At 38.5% G+C, this 16,553-nt stretch overlaps 1 protein-coding gene across 3 annotated transcripts in view; it reads right to left on the bottom strand.

The window, feature by feature from the left end:
* MCCC1 (methylcrotonyl-CoA carboxylase subunit 1) overlaps positions 1–16,553 on the bottom strand; it is a 59,670-nt gene that overhangs the window by 16,961 nt on the left and 26,156 nt on the right. For all 3 annotated transcript variants that reach the window (XM_065943125.1, XM_065943126.1, XM_065943127.1), the window contains 6 exons: positions 14,372–14,483; positions 11,498–11,579; positions 9,667–9,794; positions 6,708–6,891; positions 3,477–3,586; positions 1,815–2,031 (listed from right to left, as the gene is read on the bottom strand). In XM_065943125.1, coding sequence (XP_065799197.1) covers positions 1,815–2,031; positions 3,477–3,586; positions 6,708–6,891; positions 9,667–9,794; positions 11,498–11,579; positions 14,372–14,483 — 833 coding nt within the window. The remainder of the gene's footprint in view (positions 1–1,814; positions 2,032–3,476; positions 3,587–6,707; positions 6,892–9,666; positions 9,795–11,497; positions 11,580–14,371; positions 14,484–16,553) is intronic.

Below are 16,553 nucleotides of genomic sequence, written 5' to 3'. Positions count from 1 at the left end.
ACTCCATTCTAAAAAAGCTAAGTCCAGGCTTAGGAATACCAGATGGGGTATAGGTAGATGAATTTATTTAATGTAAAAGGACAAAATGAGGACAGAGAACAAATCTCCAAATATAGCTGTATATTTTAACCTTTCAATATAACTTAAAATTTTACTTATTAATTTATTTATGGCTGTGCTGGGTCTTTATTGCTGTGTGGGCTTTTCTCGTAGTGGAGAGCAGGGGCTACTCTCTAGTTGTGGTGGGCGGGCTTCTCATTGCAGTGGCTTCTCTTGTGGAGTACAGGGCTCTAGGGTGCAGAGGCTTCAGTAGTTGCAACATATGGGCTTAGGAGCTGTGGCTGCCAGGCTCTAGAGCACAGGCTCAATGGCTGCGGTTTAGTTGTTTCACAGCCTGTGGGATCTTCTTGGACCAAGCATTGAAACTGCGTCTCCTGAATTGGCAGGCAGGTTCTTTACCACTCAGCCACCAGGGAAGCCCTCAATAAATATCACTTTCTTGAATGAATCTAGAAATTAAAGATCCCAATAATAGGATCCTATAATAATATAACAATCCTAATAATAATGAAGGGATAAATGGATTCAGGTGTTTTTTTTCTTTTTCCTGTTTGCTTCAAAGATCAGAGGTAGCCTGAGGAAATATTATGAAGCAAATGTGGGAGAGCTCAGGTTTTGTTCAACCAAGTGGGAAGAACTTCTTAATGGAGAACTGACTTAAACTGTAATTAACTAATGAATTTTCATCATGAATTTCCAGCTTCCTGAGGTGTTAGGAAGATGCTGGGCAACAATTCAGAGGGAACGCTGATGCAGGGATGCACACATATAGCAGCTAGGATGAATTTCTGTCATAGTCCCAGATTCTATGATATGCTCAGATTCTATATGATGAAACACCTAGGTCTCTAGCTAGTCAGAAATTTGATCTCAGAATAGAAAAAGAGAGGAAGGGGACTTCCCTGGTGGTCTAGTGGTTCAGAATCTGCCTTGCAAGGCAAGATAACTCAAGTTTGACCCCTGGTCAGGGAACAAAGATCCCACATGCCACAGAGCAACTAGGCCCAATTGTGGCAACTATTGAGCCCACACACTCTGGAGCCTGTATGCCACAACTAGAGAGTCCGCGTGCCACAATGAAAGAGCCCATGTGCCACAACTAAAACCTGACTCAGCCAAATAAATAAATAATTAAATATTTTTTAAAAAGAGAGAGCAGAACTAATTGAACAATCAATTACGGGTAACTTAAGGGACTCTGAGCATCTCCAGCGCTCTCTTGTCTCTAGGACCAAGAAAGCTGCTGCAGGTATGGAGGATACAACAGAGCAGGGAGTGGTCAATAAAAGAAGTTGGAAGGAAATAAAAAGTGAATTAGAAAAAATGAAACAAAAAGAAGTTGTAAGGGATATCAGCATGAGATGTGGGGAGAACTGGTGTTTTCTTGAAAATAAGTCCATCTCTACGTTGTCTAGGTGACAGGTTAAGTTACACTGAATGGGTTAAAGCACGCTGTTGGGTGCATCCATATTATGTAAAGAGTTCTACTTGATACTAAAAAACACTTTAGCAGAGGATGGTGTCAGTCACTGAAGGAAGAAAAGGGAGGCAGGAGTGGCAACAAAAGAAAGAAAACCGGGAGTATCTGCTTGCCTAGTGGTTAGGATTCTGGACTTTCACTGCTGTGGCCTGGGTTCAATCCCTGGCTGGAGAATTGAGATCCTATTAGCCATGAGGCATGGCCAAAAAAAACCATGTTCAATGATCGTTCATAAAATTTTGCTAAGCAGAAGAAATAGAAAAATATTCCATACCTTGTGTCTGAATTTTGAAAACATCAGACACAGCTTTCTCCTTGAGGATGAGGCCCAGAGCGGCCTGGCATAAAAACTCCTTGGCTGTGCTCTTCCGGTCAGGCAACAGTTCTTTGCGGTGTTGAGGGATGAAATCAGTGTGCACGTTCCCAGCTTCAAATTCCGGGTGGCCAGATAGGCTAACGAGGAAGTCAATGTTGGTATGCAGTCCAACAATCTAGGGAGAGAAAAAATGTGATGTCCCCAGTGAGTGGAGAAAACAACATGCTCAGGAAAACACTTCTATGGCATCAGCTCTTTCTACTAAGTATTTTCGACCATGACTAACTCTCAGGAAAAATAAAACAAATTCATTTCACCATCATTATGCATTTGCACTTCACATTACATTAATTTACTATGATAAACAGGATGTAGGAAATGGTGTTGGGGAGGTAGTGTGGAGATGTTTAATTGACTTAGGTTAGGAAAGCAAGTAAACATTAAGAAACTTAAAAGAGATTTACATGCAAGATACTGAAGACTTGCTTCTCAGAACACTCCCATGAACGAGGAAGACTGCAGACAGAACAGGATTGTGACACAGGGGAGGGGTAGGATTATATGACCCAAAAAGAGCTTCCTCTGAACACTAAAATTCAACTTGTACACACTGATATAAAAATAAGAAAAGGTATAGAATTAACCCAAATCCACCCAATAAATGGGATCTGGGACAAAACCAGCTGTCTGAGCTCTTAGGTTCATTCATTCATTTTCTCATTCATCCATTTATTTAATAGCCATTTACTGAGAGCCTTTTAGGTGCCAGGCTCTGACCCCAGTACTGGGAACACAGTGAGGAACAGAACAAAGTCCTTGCCATCACAAAGCTTACATCGAGGGACAAATAACAATATCTATAAATAAATATCTAATCTAATGTCAGATGATATGAAGAAAAATAAGGCTGCCTAAAGGAACAGAGAGCAGCAAAGGGTCCTGTGGGGAGGTCTGGGAAGGACTCTAAGGATCACGGTGAGCAGGGCTGAGGGCGGTGAGGAGGGAATCACGGGGGGCAAGAAAATTTTGGAGGGAGAAAGGGAACATGTGTCTCCATGCTGGGTGTATCAAAGGAGTCACAAGGAGGCAGTGTGGGTGGAGCCACAGAAACTGAAGGTTTGATCAAATTCACAAAATATAGTAACTTGAATATCATGGGTTAATAAGAAATCCTTCTATGACACTAAATCAGTATGGTATGGGACTTAATTGCACCAAGGAAATGCATAGCTACAGAAAAGCAACAAACTCTTTCAAATGGATAAAACTGAACATAATTATTTTCCTTGGCAGAAAATAACATCAGAGGATTGGCCACACTTGTGTTGCTGGCCTTATCTACAGGTTGAATAGAAATTTCACATCAAATCCCACTGAGGTTAGCACTGATGCTAATAGTTTTAGTCCTGCAATCTTTCCTTTCTAGTTGAAATCAAGAAGTCTTCAAACTCTATTCTGACCCATGGGAAATCCTCCCTTGTGAAATAATTTTATTGTGACATATGGGTAATTGGTGGAAATAAGTTGATAAGGACAAAGGTCGACCAGTCATAATGGACACGCTTGGCTGTAGAGATCCAGAGATCATCAGGGTCACTAACACGGTCCCAGCACACTCACACTGTACTGTCGAAGGCTGTATCTCAGTTTCGTCAAGGCTGCCTGGCGATCAGCAGCCCACACAACCAGCTTTGCAATCATGGGGTCGTAATGCACTGAAACATCATCTCCTGAAGTTGAAAAATCACAGAAACTAAAGTTAAAACTTAAAAGAGAGAAAATATGATAAGCAAGACATTCTCCTGGGGCTTTCTGTACATTTCACACTTAATCCTCATGACAGATATCATTACCACCACTTTATTCAGGAGGAGCTGAGGCTTAAAGGGATTTAAAAACAGAAGTTGAAGGAGGGTATGGCTATCCAAGAGCACCATGCCCCAAAAGAGTTATCCCATGACACACAGGCTGGTTTGCCCCATCCTAACTTCTTCTGAATCTTCTTTCCCTTCTTATTTTGGAAGTCAGTGAAAACCCTCATATCACAATCACTTCTGTCCTTGGCGTTTCCTTGCCTCCAGCCCCTCAGTTTCCTCATCAGAAAAATAAAGAAAATAATTCCTCTATTCTATATGCTTGCTGGGAGGATTGACAATCAAGTGCCAAATGCCATATCTGGAAGAGCTGATAAACAGCAGCTATCATTACTGTGTCAGAGTCTCAGAGAACAAGAAACTGAACTATGCACATCTCACTGGTTAGAAATGGTCCAAGTCAAAAGGATGAGGTATATTACAAAGAATACTATTCAGAGACGTTTTTGTGATTTTGGCAGATCACTTGACCCCTCTGAATCCCAGAGTCTTCATTTTTACAATCAAGAGGTTAGATTACACTCCCTTATCCACCCATCCATCCATCCACCAACACATACCAAACACCTTCTAGGCCTCAGTTTGAGCAAAGCCCTGCAAATATAACATAGAAGACCTAGTTCCTCTTGTAAGACTCCTAGTCTAATGGAGAAATTAGACAAGGAGCAAGAGATCATCACGAGATGATATAAAGGGGGAATGCCAAGGAATACACAAGGGGACACAAAAGAGGGTTGAGGAAAGCTTCCTGCACTAGATTATCCTTCCCAGTGTCAGGATGAATCGGGGAGTCTGTCTCAGAATTATATCTGTTATCCTTTGAGCACTTTTATTAAATTATATGGCAAGCTTTGCTTGCCTTAAATTCCTTTTCTTTCCTATTGCAAGTTCCCTCTTCTCTCTGAAGTTTCAGTGATATGCTAAAAAATTTACTGACTACCAAACTTTCTGTAGGTTATCCAGAGCTCTCAAATTGCTGCCAGTTTATTGTTGTAGTTATTGTTTAGTCACTAAGTCATATCTGACTCTGCAACCCCATTGACAGCAGCATGCCAGGCTTCCCTGTCCTTCACTATCTCCTGGAGGTTGCTCAGACCCATGTCCATTGAGTTGGTGATGCCATCCAACAATTTCATCCTCTGACACCCCTTTCTCCTCCTGCCCCTAATCTTTCCCAGTATCACAGTCTTTTCCAATGAGTCGGCTCCTTGCATTAGGTGCCCGAAGTATTGCAGCTTCAGCATCAGTCCTTCCAATGAATATTAAGGGTTGATTTCCTTTAGGATTGATTGGTTTGATCTCCTTGCTGTCCAAAGAACTCTCAAGGGTCTTCACCACCATAATTTGAAAACATCAATTCTTTGGCACTCAGCCTTCTTTACGATCCAACTCTGACATCCATACATGAATACTGGAAAGACCACAGCTTTGACTAAAATGGACTTTTGTCAGCAAAGTGATGTCTCTGCTTTTTAAAATGCTGTCTAGATTTGTCATAGCTTTCCTTCCAAAGAGCAAGTGTCTTTTAATTTCATGGCTACAGTCACCATCTGCAGTGATTTTGGAGCCCCCCAAAATAAAATCTGCCACTGTTTCCACTTTTTTCCCCATCTATTTGCTATAAAGTGATGGGACCAGTTGCCATGACCTTTGATTTTTGAATGCTGAGTTTTAAGCCATTTTTTAATTCTCTGCTTTCACCCTCATCAAGAGGCTCTTTAGTTCCTTTCCACTTTCTGCCATTAGAGGGGTAGCACCTGCAATTTATTGCTAAGAAGTCCTAATTCCTCGTTTTGGCTTTCTAGACCCTATACGATTTGCTCTTATTCTATATCTCCAGCCACATCTCCAATTACTCACCACCCTGAATCCTCTTCTCCAGCCACATACTCTCTCAGTTCTTCAAATACACCTTTTGTTAAATCCTGTTTTCTTCACTTTTCTGTATGCTTTTAAATATGCCTCTTCAAATTCACTCTAGACTTCCTCTTAGAAACATGTCCCGATTACACCAGCCTAACATAACTGCTATTCCTGAGAATTTCTATATTTTATCACTCACCATCTGTATAACTTCTCTGGCAACTAAAGTTAAGGTGGCAATAGATGGTAGTGGCTCAGATCATAGACCCTGGAGCCAGAATGCCTGAGTCTAAATCTTGGCTCCAATGGTGACCTTGGAGAAGTCACTTCTCTGTGCCCTGGATTCCCCATCTGGAAAATGGAGGTGATCATAGGGTAGTAAAGGAGCCCATGTAGAAAAAACACCTAGAACAGTACCTGTACATAGTTAGTGCTAAATAACTGTTATGACCATGGTTATTAATCATATGTGAACTGTACTAGCTCTTACATTGTTATTTTTTAACTTTTTTAAAATTACTGCTTAGCTTGCACTAGGTTTATTAATTTTTCAGTTTGACTTTTAGTACCTTGAAGGCAGAGTGCCTTGGGCATAGCAGATATCAGTCACCTTAAATTATATTTGAAACTAGGCAAAATAAAAATATAAAACAATACCAGAAAAATATTTGCTGCTTAGGTTTGACTAAGTGCTGCTGCATTTCAAAAAAGACTGTGGTACTGCTTAAAAACACTAGTTCTTCTTTTTTTAAAAAAATAAATATGTTTAGCCATCTGTTTTATTTTTATTTTTTATTTTATTTTTCATAATCAGCTGCAATGGGTCTTAGCTGCAGTATGCAGGATCTAGTTCTCCAACCAGGGATCAAACCCCAGTCCCCTGCATTGGGAACTTAAAAGTCTTAGCCACTGGAACACCAGGGAAGCCCCAATACTAGTTATTCTTTAAAAATGACTATTCCAAAAGGAAAAGATCACTGAGAAATCAAAGAAATCCTTCATTTTGAAAACATACTAGATATATCCATAAGACACAGGAAAAGACCCTATCCAAAACCAATAATGTACCAAAAAGTTTTAACCACTGAGAATTTGTCCTTTAATTTCACTTTACCTTGCCGTATTCCGGTTTCGATCCTAGTGGTAAGGTCTGCTCGAGGGGTGGAGAGATGCACTAGTGGTCCGGCCCCCGGCATGAAGTTATTGTTAGGATCTTCTGCATATATTCTAGCTTCAAAGGCATGGCCCCGCAGAGTTATTTCTTCCTGGCTCAAAGGAATCTTCTCTCCTGCTGCAATCTGGTAAAAGAAGAGTATGTGCTTCTCATGAAAATCCACCTGATAGCAGCTATGAGACTGCCTAAATTGGTCTTGCCTTTTTCTACGTAAAGTGGACATTTGGACTTTATAATGAAACCAATTAAAAACTCTTATTTTGTCCACCCACTTGGGTATTAGGCAAAAGCAAAAATAGATTAAAAAACAGATGCAGCCTGGAAATATTGCATTAATTACAATGGGTCTCTACAATTTTTAAATAGAGAAAACAGGCAAAATGATGACTAAGTTATAAATATCAGTATCAGTGCTTTATCAATATAATGAAAACTAAAATTTCTTAGTGGCAAGATAGTCTTAGTTTTCACTTAAAATATTAGCACTCAGTTACCCTGTCAATATTTTTCTTATAGTAAATTGTAAATTGTTAGTTGGTGTTTAGGACTATATTCACAGCTATGGCTAAAGTATGGCATTCATCATCCTTGTTATCTTCACCACCAAGTGATCAAGCAAAACAGGCAGGGGAACATGATGTTTTTAAAGTTTGTTACTTTACATATATTGCAGGACATCAGATTATAAACAGGATAATCGGCATTGTTAATCACTACTCTAATTATTATTATTTTGGCTCTTATATACCGATACAACAAATCTCTCTCTTCAACTAGAATAATTTGGAAAAGGCTATTGGAGGGCACACTGTCACTCTTCACTCTCCCCTTGAGTTTTCCTCCAAGATGAGAAAATGACAAACTGAAATGGCAAAAGAAATAGGGAAAAACTCTAGTAACTTAGCAGCACACTGCACTAGGTAGGTAAGCATAAAACAAGCAAAGGTTTCGTCTCTCAAAATCTGTAAGAAAAATCAGGAACTACAACAATGAAAATGAAAGGAAAATGGACTAAACTGCATGCCTTTATGACATAGTGTTTGGAATCAGAGACTTTGCAGTCCTACTGCCTGGGTTCAGATTCTGTCTCTATACTTTTCCTGTTGCAGGCATACTCAATTTCGGGTAAGTTTCTGTAACCTCTTAATGCTTCAGAGAAAAATGCCTGGCATACAGTAGATACTCGGTGTTAGCTTTTATTTCTTCATTCCTATCCTTTATAATAAAATCCTCTGTAATGTTTTGGTAAGGAATTCTATTTTAGTATAAAGAAGAAAAAGAACGACTATATGTTCATATTCTAAGATGTGATTTTATTTCTGACTTTATAGTTCAATTTCGACCTGACTTATCTTTATCTGTTTTCCTCTGAAGTTGGCTTCTATCTGGACCCAGAAGAGACTGGCCCAACCATGTTTCTGAGTACTTGGAAATCTGTACCATCTGAGTTCGCCCAGGCTTAGACATTGACTGTTTGGAATCCCTTGGACATTTGGACCTTGAGTCCCTTGGACCTTGGACATTTCACCAGGCTCTCCTAACAATGCTAACCATCTGAGCCTGCAGCCAGGGTGCTCACATCACTGCACACTCACTCCAGGAAGCTGGTGACTCAAGAGATAGGTCCTGGAGCTTGAACTCTTGATTCACCACATGGTGAGACCCATTGTTTTACCTCTGCTTGGAAGCCAGATTCCAAAGTGTCTTGAACATCATAAATAAGGTCCAATGGCATCTCTAAGCTCGAGAAACCTTCCCCAGATAATAAAAGCCTATTTCTCTTTCTAAAGCTCTTACAGTTTCTCAACTTGCAGAAATAAATGCCTACTGGTTCCCCCTAATGTCCAAAAGCTTTCTTTTCCTTCATTCTTAGAAACACTTACTCCCTCATGATTTAAAAATCCTGAACTCTCCTGGTTACTACTCAAGAAAAATTATTTTCCTTGAATTCTGGAAACATAAGCACTCTTTCCAAAATTTCTAAACCCAATACAGTTTTCCTGACACTTACTAACACTTACTAGCCTGATGTGTAGCTCCTAAGGCTACAAAGGCCAGAAGAATCTTATGGCTCAAATAAAACCACCAATCATCCCCAAGGAACCAGCAAAAGGAATGTTATATTATTGTCCACAGAAATTTTGCAAAGATAAAATTATCAAAATAATCAAGACTTTAGCATCACAACACTGAAAAAGTAATCTAGATTCAGGATATATAGAGAACAAAGAACCCTACAGAGATTAAGAACATTCATACTACTTAAAAACATTATTATATTAAAAAATAGACTGTAAAAATCTGTTTTTAATAAAGAGCACAAAACAGTCTAAGTTATTATCATTAATGTTTGAAGCAATATGCTTTGTAAAACTCTGATTTAAGCCTATGAGGAGAAGCTGTAGATGTAATAGTTCAGTAGAATACAATAGATGTGTCATAGCAATGTCAAAGTGCTTTGACATTTTTTAGGCATTTACTCTAAATGGCCACACTCATCCCTTTACGGGCCATCAACAGTATGTCAGAACTTGCACAGAGACCACTCTGCAAATCTGAATTGTTCCTTTAGCTCTTCATTCTCAACTCTTCCTTAGCTTATTTCACCTTGGCAAGCATCTGTCCTGCCTCTAAAATCTAATGATGGCCTGGTCCTGAATGATGTGGCCTCAGGTAGAAGACAAGGCTTTGTGTGAGACAATGTGGTCACAAGTAAGTGACAGGCTAGAAATCTGAGTCCATAAAGTACATCAAATGTAACGTCACCATTAACCTCCTATTTTCCTATACTTATGGCAACCACGAAGAATTGAACCCTATCCAAAGTGACTCCTTCTGTTAAGAGGCCAGAAGGGAACATATTCTCAACACTGATCTTTTACAGAAAAAATACTCCCACCCTAAGCTGCCATTCGACCAAGTCAGTTCCTGTGATCATTTCAGTGACAGGATGTTCCACTTGCAGCCTTGTATTCATCTCCATAAAGTAGAAATTGTGCTTTGAGTCCATGATAAACTCTACGGTTCCTAAAATATAAAATACAGTGGTCACATTTCAACAGCATTTAGTCAGTAAGAATCAAAATCTTTCACAAAATCATATCAAGTTTTATGGCTACCTTCATTCAATGGTAAACAGTTTGCTTTTCATGAAGAAAACATCTCACATTTTGCAGCAGCAAATGATTCTCAAAAATAGGGAAACACATGAAATTTAACAATAGAAAAGTATACTTGAGGTTTTGAGCAAATGGCAAACCCAAATTATGAATCAGTCTCAGCTTTCATAGCAGTGAGAATATGACTGGACCATGTGTTACTGCTCCTGTGCACCAATTCCCTAGAAACCTCACACTCTGACATCCCACCTCACTCTAACTTCGCGGAGAAAAACACATTTTTTTCTCTTGACTGTGGGCTTTGGAAGTGTCTTTAAAAAAGTCCTTCTTCTAGTGACCCACTGGGAGATTACTCAGTAACTAAACATTATGTTAATGTCTTTTTTTTTTAATAGAAATTTTCCTTTATTATTTTAAACTTTAAAAAAATTATTGAGAAGAACTAAATAAATGGAGAAAAGTTCATGGATAGGAAGACTCAACATTACCAAAATGTCAGTTCTTCCCAACTTGTCACATACGTTATCAGGGAAATGCACATTAAAACACTGAGATACATACCTATTGGAATGGCCATAACCTGGAACATTGACACCACCAAACGTAGGTAAGGATGTAGAGCAACAGAAGCTCTCACACACTGCTGGTGTCAATGCAACATGGTACAAGCACTTTTGAACAGTCTGGTAGTTTCTTCCAGAATCAAACATACTCTTACCATGTGATCTAGCAATCATACTTCTTAGTATTTACCCAGATGAACTGAAACTGTGTCCACACAAAACCCTGTACATAGCTGTGTATAGCAGCTTTATTTATAATTCAGAAATGAGCTATCAAGCTATGAAAACATATGGAGGAAACTTAAATACGTATTACTAAGTGAAAGAAGCCAACCTGAACCATGTGAAAAGGCTATGTACTGTAAGATTCATTCAGGAAAAGACAAAACTATGGAGGCAATAAAACAATCAGTGATTGTCAGGGACTGGAGACAGGGAAGAGTATATTCAGGGTACTGAAACTCTTCTGTAAGATGCTACAATGGTGGATAAATGTTAGATGCATGTCATTATCTATTTCTCCAAACTCACAGAATGTATATCAAGAGTGAACCCAAATTGTAAACTATGGGTCCCAGCTGATAAAGATATGTATAAGCAGGTTCATCAGTTGTAACAAAAGAGCTGTTCTGGTATAGGATATTGCTAGAAGAGGAGGCTCTGTGTGTAGGGGGCATGGGAACTCTCTGAACTTGCTGCTCAATTTTTCTCTGAACCTAAAACTGCTCTAAAAAACTAAAGTTTACTAATTTTAAAAAATGCAAAAATATCATTTTAATGATTTTATTTTAAAATAGGGTAGAAAACATCAAATAGCATTAAATATAATTAGGCTAAGTACTGTTTAAATGATTTTTTCCCCCCAAATATATGTGCATATAAACCAACACTTATGTTCACATACCGGATCTCAATGTAAAATGTATTTCTTAATCTGGATATAGTCAAAAGTTTGAAAGTCAATGATTTAAAAGCTATATATTTCACTTGCCTTTCAAAACACAAATAATTCTTCCTCACCCTCTATTAGAAGCAAATCTTAACATACCTGCACCAACATAATTTACAGCTTTAGCAGCTCTGACTGCAGCTTCTCCGAGCTTTTTTCTTACTTCAGGTTTAATACCAGGCTATGAAAAAATATTTGAAATAAATTTCCATTAGTACTTTGTTCTACTAGAGGTTTCCATTAAGATTCAATGTTACATTTCTATGTCTCAAATACTACATTAAAGAGATAATAAGGATAAATATTTCATCATGAAATACTGTCTTATACCACAGTTCAACTGTCTGTATACCAAACTATAATGATTCTGTTAGTAATTTCTATGAACTGCAGATATTACTTAGAACCTACAAAATAACCATCTTTTCTTTCTTTTGGGCTGCGCTTTTGGGCTTGTGCGATCTTAGTTCTCTGACCAGAGACAGAACCTGGGCCCATGGAAGTGAAAGTGCAAAGTCCTAATTACTAGACCACCAGGGAATTTCCCAAAATAATCTTCATGACCATGTGTTCACTTAAAATTACTTGTATCAATACTAAAACTTTGAACAATTTCTTTTTGTTTCAAGATGAATAAAGCAATATGGGTCATATGCCCCCAAATTACTCTGGAATAAAGGTAAACCTTGAGATTGCAAGTTAATAAGAAATGTTCAAGGACTTCCCTGACAGTCAGTGGTTAAGACTCTGCACTTCCACTTCAGAAGGTATGGGTTCAATCCCTGGTTGGGGAACTGAGATGCCGCATGGCACAGCCGAAAAAAAAAAAAGGTTCATAAAGAGAAATATGTATCAAAAGTAGGCAAAACTTACTAATATTGTTCAGTGGTGCTCAACAGATTTTTATTTAAGCAATCACCGCTTGAAAATAACGATTTATTGAAATTGTTGACAATTACTTCAGACAGTTGTGCTCATTTCACATGCTAATAAGGTTATGCTCAAAATCCTTCAGCTAGGCTTCAGCAGTATGTGAACTGAGAACTTCCAGATGTACAAGTTGGATTTAAAAAAGGTAGAAGAACCAGAGATCAAATTGCCAACATTCACTGGGTCATAGAAAAAGCAAGAGAATTCCAGAAAAACATCTACTTCTGCTTCATTGATTATGCTAAAGCCTTTGACTGAATGGATCACAACAAACTGTGGAAAATTCTTCAACAGATGGGAATATCAGACCACCTTACCTGCCTCCTCAGAACTCTGTAAGAAGGTCAAGAAGCAACAGTTAGAACCAGACATGGAACAACAGACTGGTTCCAAATTGGGAAAGGAGTACGTCAAGGCTGTACATTGTCACCCTGCTTACTTAATTTATATGCAGACTACATCATGTGAAATGCCAGGGTGGATGAATCACAAGCTGGAATCAAGATTACCAGGAGAAATATTAACAACCTCAGATATGCAGATGATACCACTCTAACAGCAGAAAATGAAGAGAAACTAAAGAGCCTTTTGATGAGGGTGAAAGCGGATAGTGAAAAAGTTGACTTAAAATTCAACATTCAAAAACTAAGATCATGGCATCAAGTCCCATCACTTCAGGGCAAATAAAAGGGGAAAAAGTGGAAGCCATGACAGATCTTATTTTGGGGGACTCTAAAATCACTGCGGATGGTGACTGCAGCCATGAAATTAAAAGATGCTTGCTCCCTGGAAGGAAAGGACAAACTTAGCATATTAAAAAGCAGACATGTTAGTTTGCTGACAAAGGTCCGTATAGCCAAAACTATGGTTTTTCTAGTAGTCACGTAAAGATGTGAAATTTGGACTGTAAAGAAGGCCAAGTGCCAAAAAATTGATGCTTTCAAATTGTGATGCTGGAGAAGACTCTTGAGAGTCCCTTGGACTGCAAGAAGATCAAACCAGTCAATCCTAAAGGAAACCAACCCTGAATATTCATTGGAAGGACTGATGCTGAAGCTGAAGTTCCAATACTTCAGCCACCTGATGCAAAGAGCGGACTCACTGGAAAAGACCCTGATGATGGGAAAGATTGAAGGCTAGAGGAGAGGGAGATGACAGAAGATGTGGTGGTTGGATGGCATCACCGACTAAAAGGACATGAGTTTGAGCAAACTCTGGAAGATAGTAAAGGACAGGGAAGCCTGTTGTGCAGCAATTCATAGGGTCTCGAAGAGTCAGACATGACTTAGTGACTGAACAACTTGAAACAGTAAAACATATTCTGCAACAGAAATTAAAGTTTGAATATAGTATGAGAATAACAAACTGATTAACCAGAAACTTTAGATCCCTGATCTTTTAGAAATACATATTTAAAAAATTCATATATAACTCTGGACACGATAGAGGCCTATAGCAGTAGCAGGTTGCAGAGAAATGTAAATCCCAAAATAGGTAATTCTAGGAGTAGGCCATGACCCAGAAAACAAGCTGAGCTAATTAAGAGGTAGTTTCAAAGAGATGTAAACAAAAAATTTGAAGGGGGCAAAGTTGCCAAATAAGAGCAAATAGCTCTCTTATATAATATATCATTTAAGTTGGGAATACCATTAGTGTATTTTAGGAACATCTGAAGTAGCAGTTAAGGAGTCTTCTTCATAAAGAATATATCCAATTAACAAGACCCTTCCATTCCTCAAACATGCTAGTTAATTGCAATTTAAAATCTGCATGGAAACAGTAGTTGTTCACTGTTAAGTCAGGTACCAAGTGGATCAGAGCAGCTTTTTCTAGACACTATCCAGAAGGAACCAAGCCCTAGTGTGCCCTCTGAACACCAACCTGCTCCTCATTCCCAGCACCACAGTGAAATCGGATTACTACGACTGGAGAGTGGCTGTTCAGCAGCACTCTGGGGGAGACAGGAGCTTCACAGACTTCTCACGTGAAAGTCTGGGGTTTACAATATAGAAAAGTTGACAAATTTCTTTACAAGAGCCTTACCCCTGGGGCCTCTTCAATGATCTTCTGATGTCTCCTCTGCACACTACAGTCTCTTTCAAACAAGTACACGGCATTGCCATGGTGGTCACCAAACACCTGCACTTCTACATGCCTATTTAAAAACCCAATGAAAAGTTTCTATTTGTAGGCTGAACATTCAAGAAAAAAAATTATATACATGGAATGAGTGAGAAATAAGAAAGCTCAGAAAACACTGGAGACTATATCTATGACTTCACAGTAGGAGCAAGTAGCAAATACAAACTGACAAAGAAAAGACTGATAAATCTGACTATGTCAAAATTACAAATTATAGCCGCATGTCATGTATCCTCAAAAAGTCAATGACAACATTTTTTTAATGATTGGAGGATTTTTAAAAAGCAACTCTTACAGTCAAATTTTAAACTACAGCAGACTGAAAATTACAAGGGCTTATCCATTGAAAGGTTAGGGAATAAATTTACATAGATCATTAGTTTTTTAGAACATATTAACATTAAATCAAAAAACGAAAAAAGGCACTTTAATGTTGAGTGTAACGTAGTATAATTATCAGGAATCATATTAAGAATAAATGCATATAACACTTAAAAAAAGAAGGGTAACCCAGATCATTTGGTGAACATGAAAGCATTCTTCCCAGGAGATTCATTTTGATATGTTCACACTGTAGTTCATCTCACACATTCACCATTATAATACAGAAATGTTTTTTTTCAGTTGAATTTTCATTATTTAGTTGCTAAATTGTGTCTCACTCTCTACCAGCCTGCCAGGCTCTTCTGTCCATGAGATTTCCCAGGCAAGAATACTGGAGTGGGTGGGCATTTCCTACTTCAGGGGATCTTCCTGACTCAAGGATCAAATAGGCGTCTCCTGTACTAGCAATTGAATTCTTTACCACTAAGCCATCAGGGAAGCCCTCGGTTGAGCTTTTAGAATAAAAAGTATCAAATATACAAGAAATTTTTTAAAAATCCAGGAAGTCTTACGATGTGCTATTTCAGCACAATGGCTCATTTCTGCTCCTTTTTGTTCACCTCATGGAACACTTCATTAAACCACTTGGAAGATATTTTTTCCTTGATATATCACTTCTACTGAATGTTCTATTTAAAAATGTCCCAACTTGTCCAACATATTCTCTTGACAAAATAATAGGAGCTGATTTCTTCCTTTTGAATTTGCCTCCTTGATCTTCCCTGTTTTTATTTACTTGTAAGCTACCAACACCAAACTCATCCTTGCTATCATTATTTTGAATAAACTTATCTGTGAGATCAATTAAGAATCAAAAGCCCAAGAGATTCTATTTTTCCCCTAGCATTCTTCCTTTCATTATAGAGATCCAAGTTCCTGACTTTACCACATCCACTGACTCCCCCTTATCCTTTAACTGTTCCAGGAAAGGAAACACTAGAGCAGGAAATCCAGGTTCTGAAAGGAACACTTGAGGCCACACCAAGAGCACAGACAGCTCTTTTCTGATTTCTCAGAAATTGGAAACATTTTCCCTTGGCTCTTTACAAAGGACGCCCACTGAGGATCTGTGTTCTGTTAGGATTCCTACAGTTGTCAAATCACTCTTGCTATTTCCCTTTTTCTGATGATCCTTTTCTGTGTTGTTTTATCTAACGGAGAGATTCTGGAGCACCATGTCTGAGAACCAGGAAGTGCATCAAATCCCAGTCACTCCAATTCAGTCATTGCTGGGGTCTGCAGCTCATTTTTAGTAGGAATGCCTTGATTATTTTCTAAGAGTTCTAAAGTTTTTATTTTCCTATTTACACTTTTAATCCATCTAAAAGGTATACTGAATATAAAGTGAGGAAGGAGTTCTGAATTTTTTTTTTAGATAAAATAATACACTTTGAAGATTGTTACCTATCCCAACCTTTCAAATAAGCTCAATAGTTCTAATCAGATATATAATACATTTTGATTTCTACTTTTCTCAGTTATTGGCACCACATTCTTCTTCTGCTGCTGCTGCTAAGTCGCTTCAGTCGTGTCTGACTCTATGTGACCCCACAGACAGCAGCCCACCAGGCTCCGCCGTCCCTGGGATTCTCCAGGCAAGAGCACTGGAGTGGGCTGCCATTTCCTTCTCCATGGCCCTCCATTAATTCAACAGATAATTATTTAGCAGAATACAAAATAGTGTGATTACTATGATATT

The sequence above is a fragment of the Muntiacus reevesi genome, chromosome 8 (assembly GCF_963930625.1).
Source record: "Muntiacus reevesi chromosome 8, mMunRee1.1, whole genome shotgun sequence".
NCBI lineage: Eukaryota > Metazoa > Chordata > Mammalia > Artiodactyla > Cervidae > Muntiacus > Muntiacus reevesi.
This window is presented reverse-complemented; position numbering and strand designations above follow the sequence as displayed.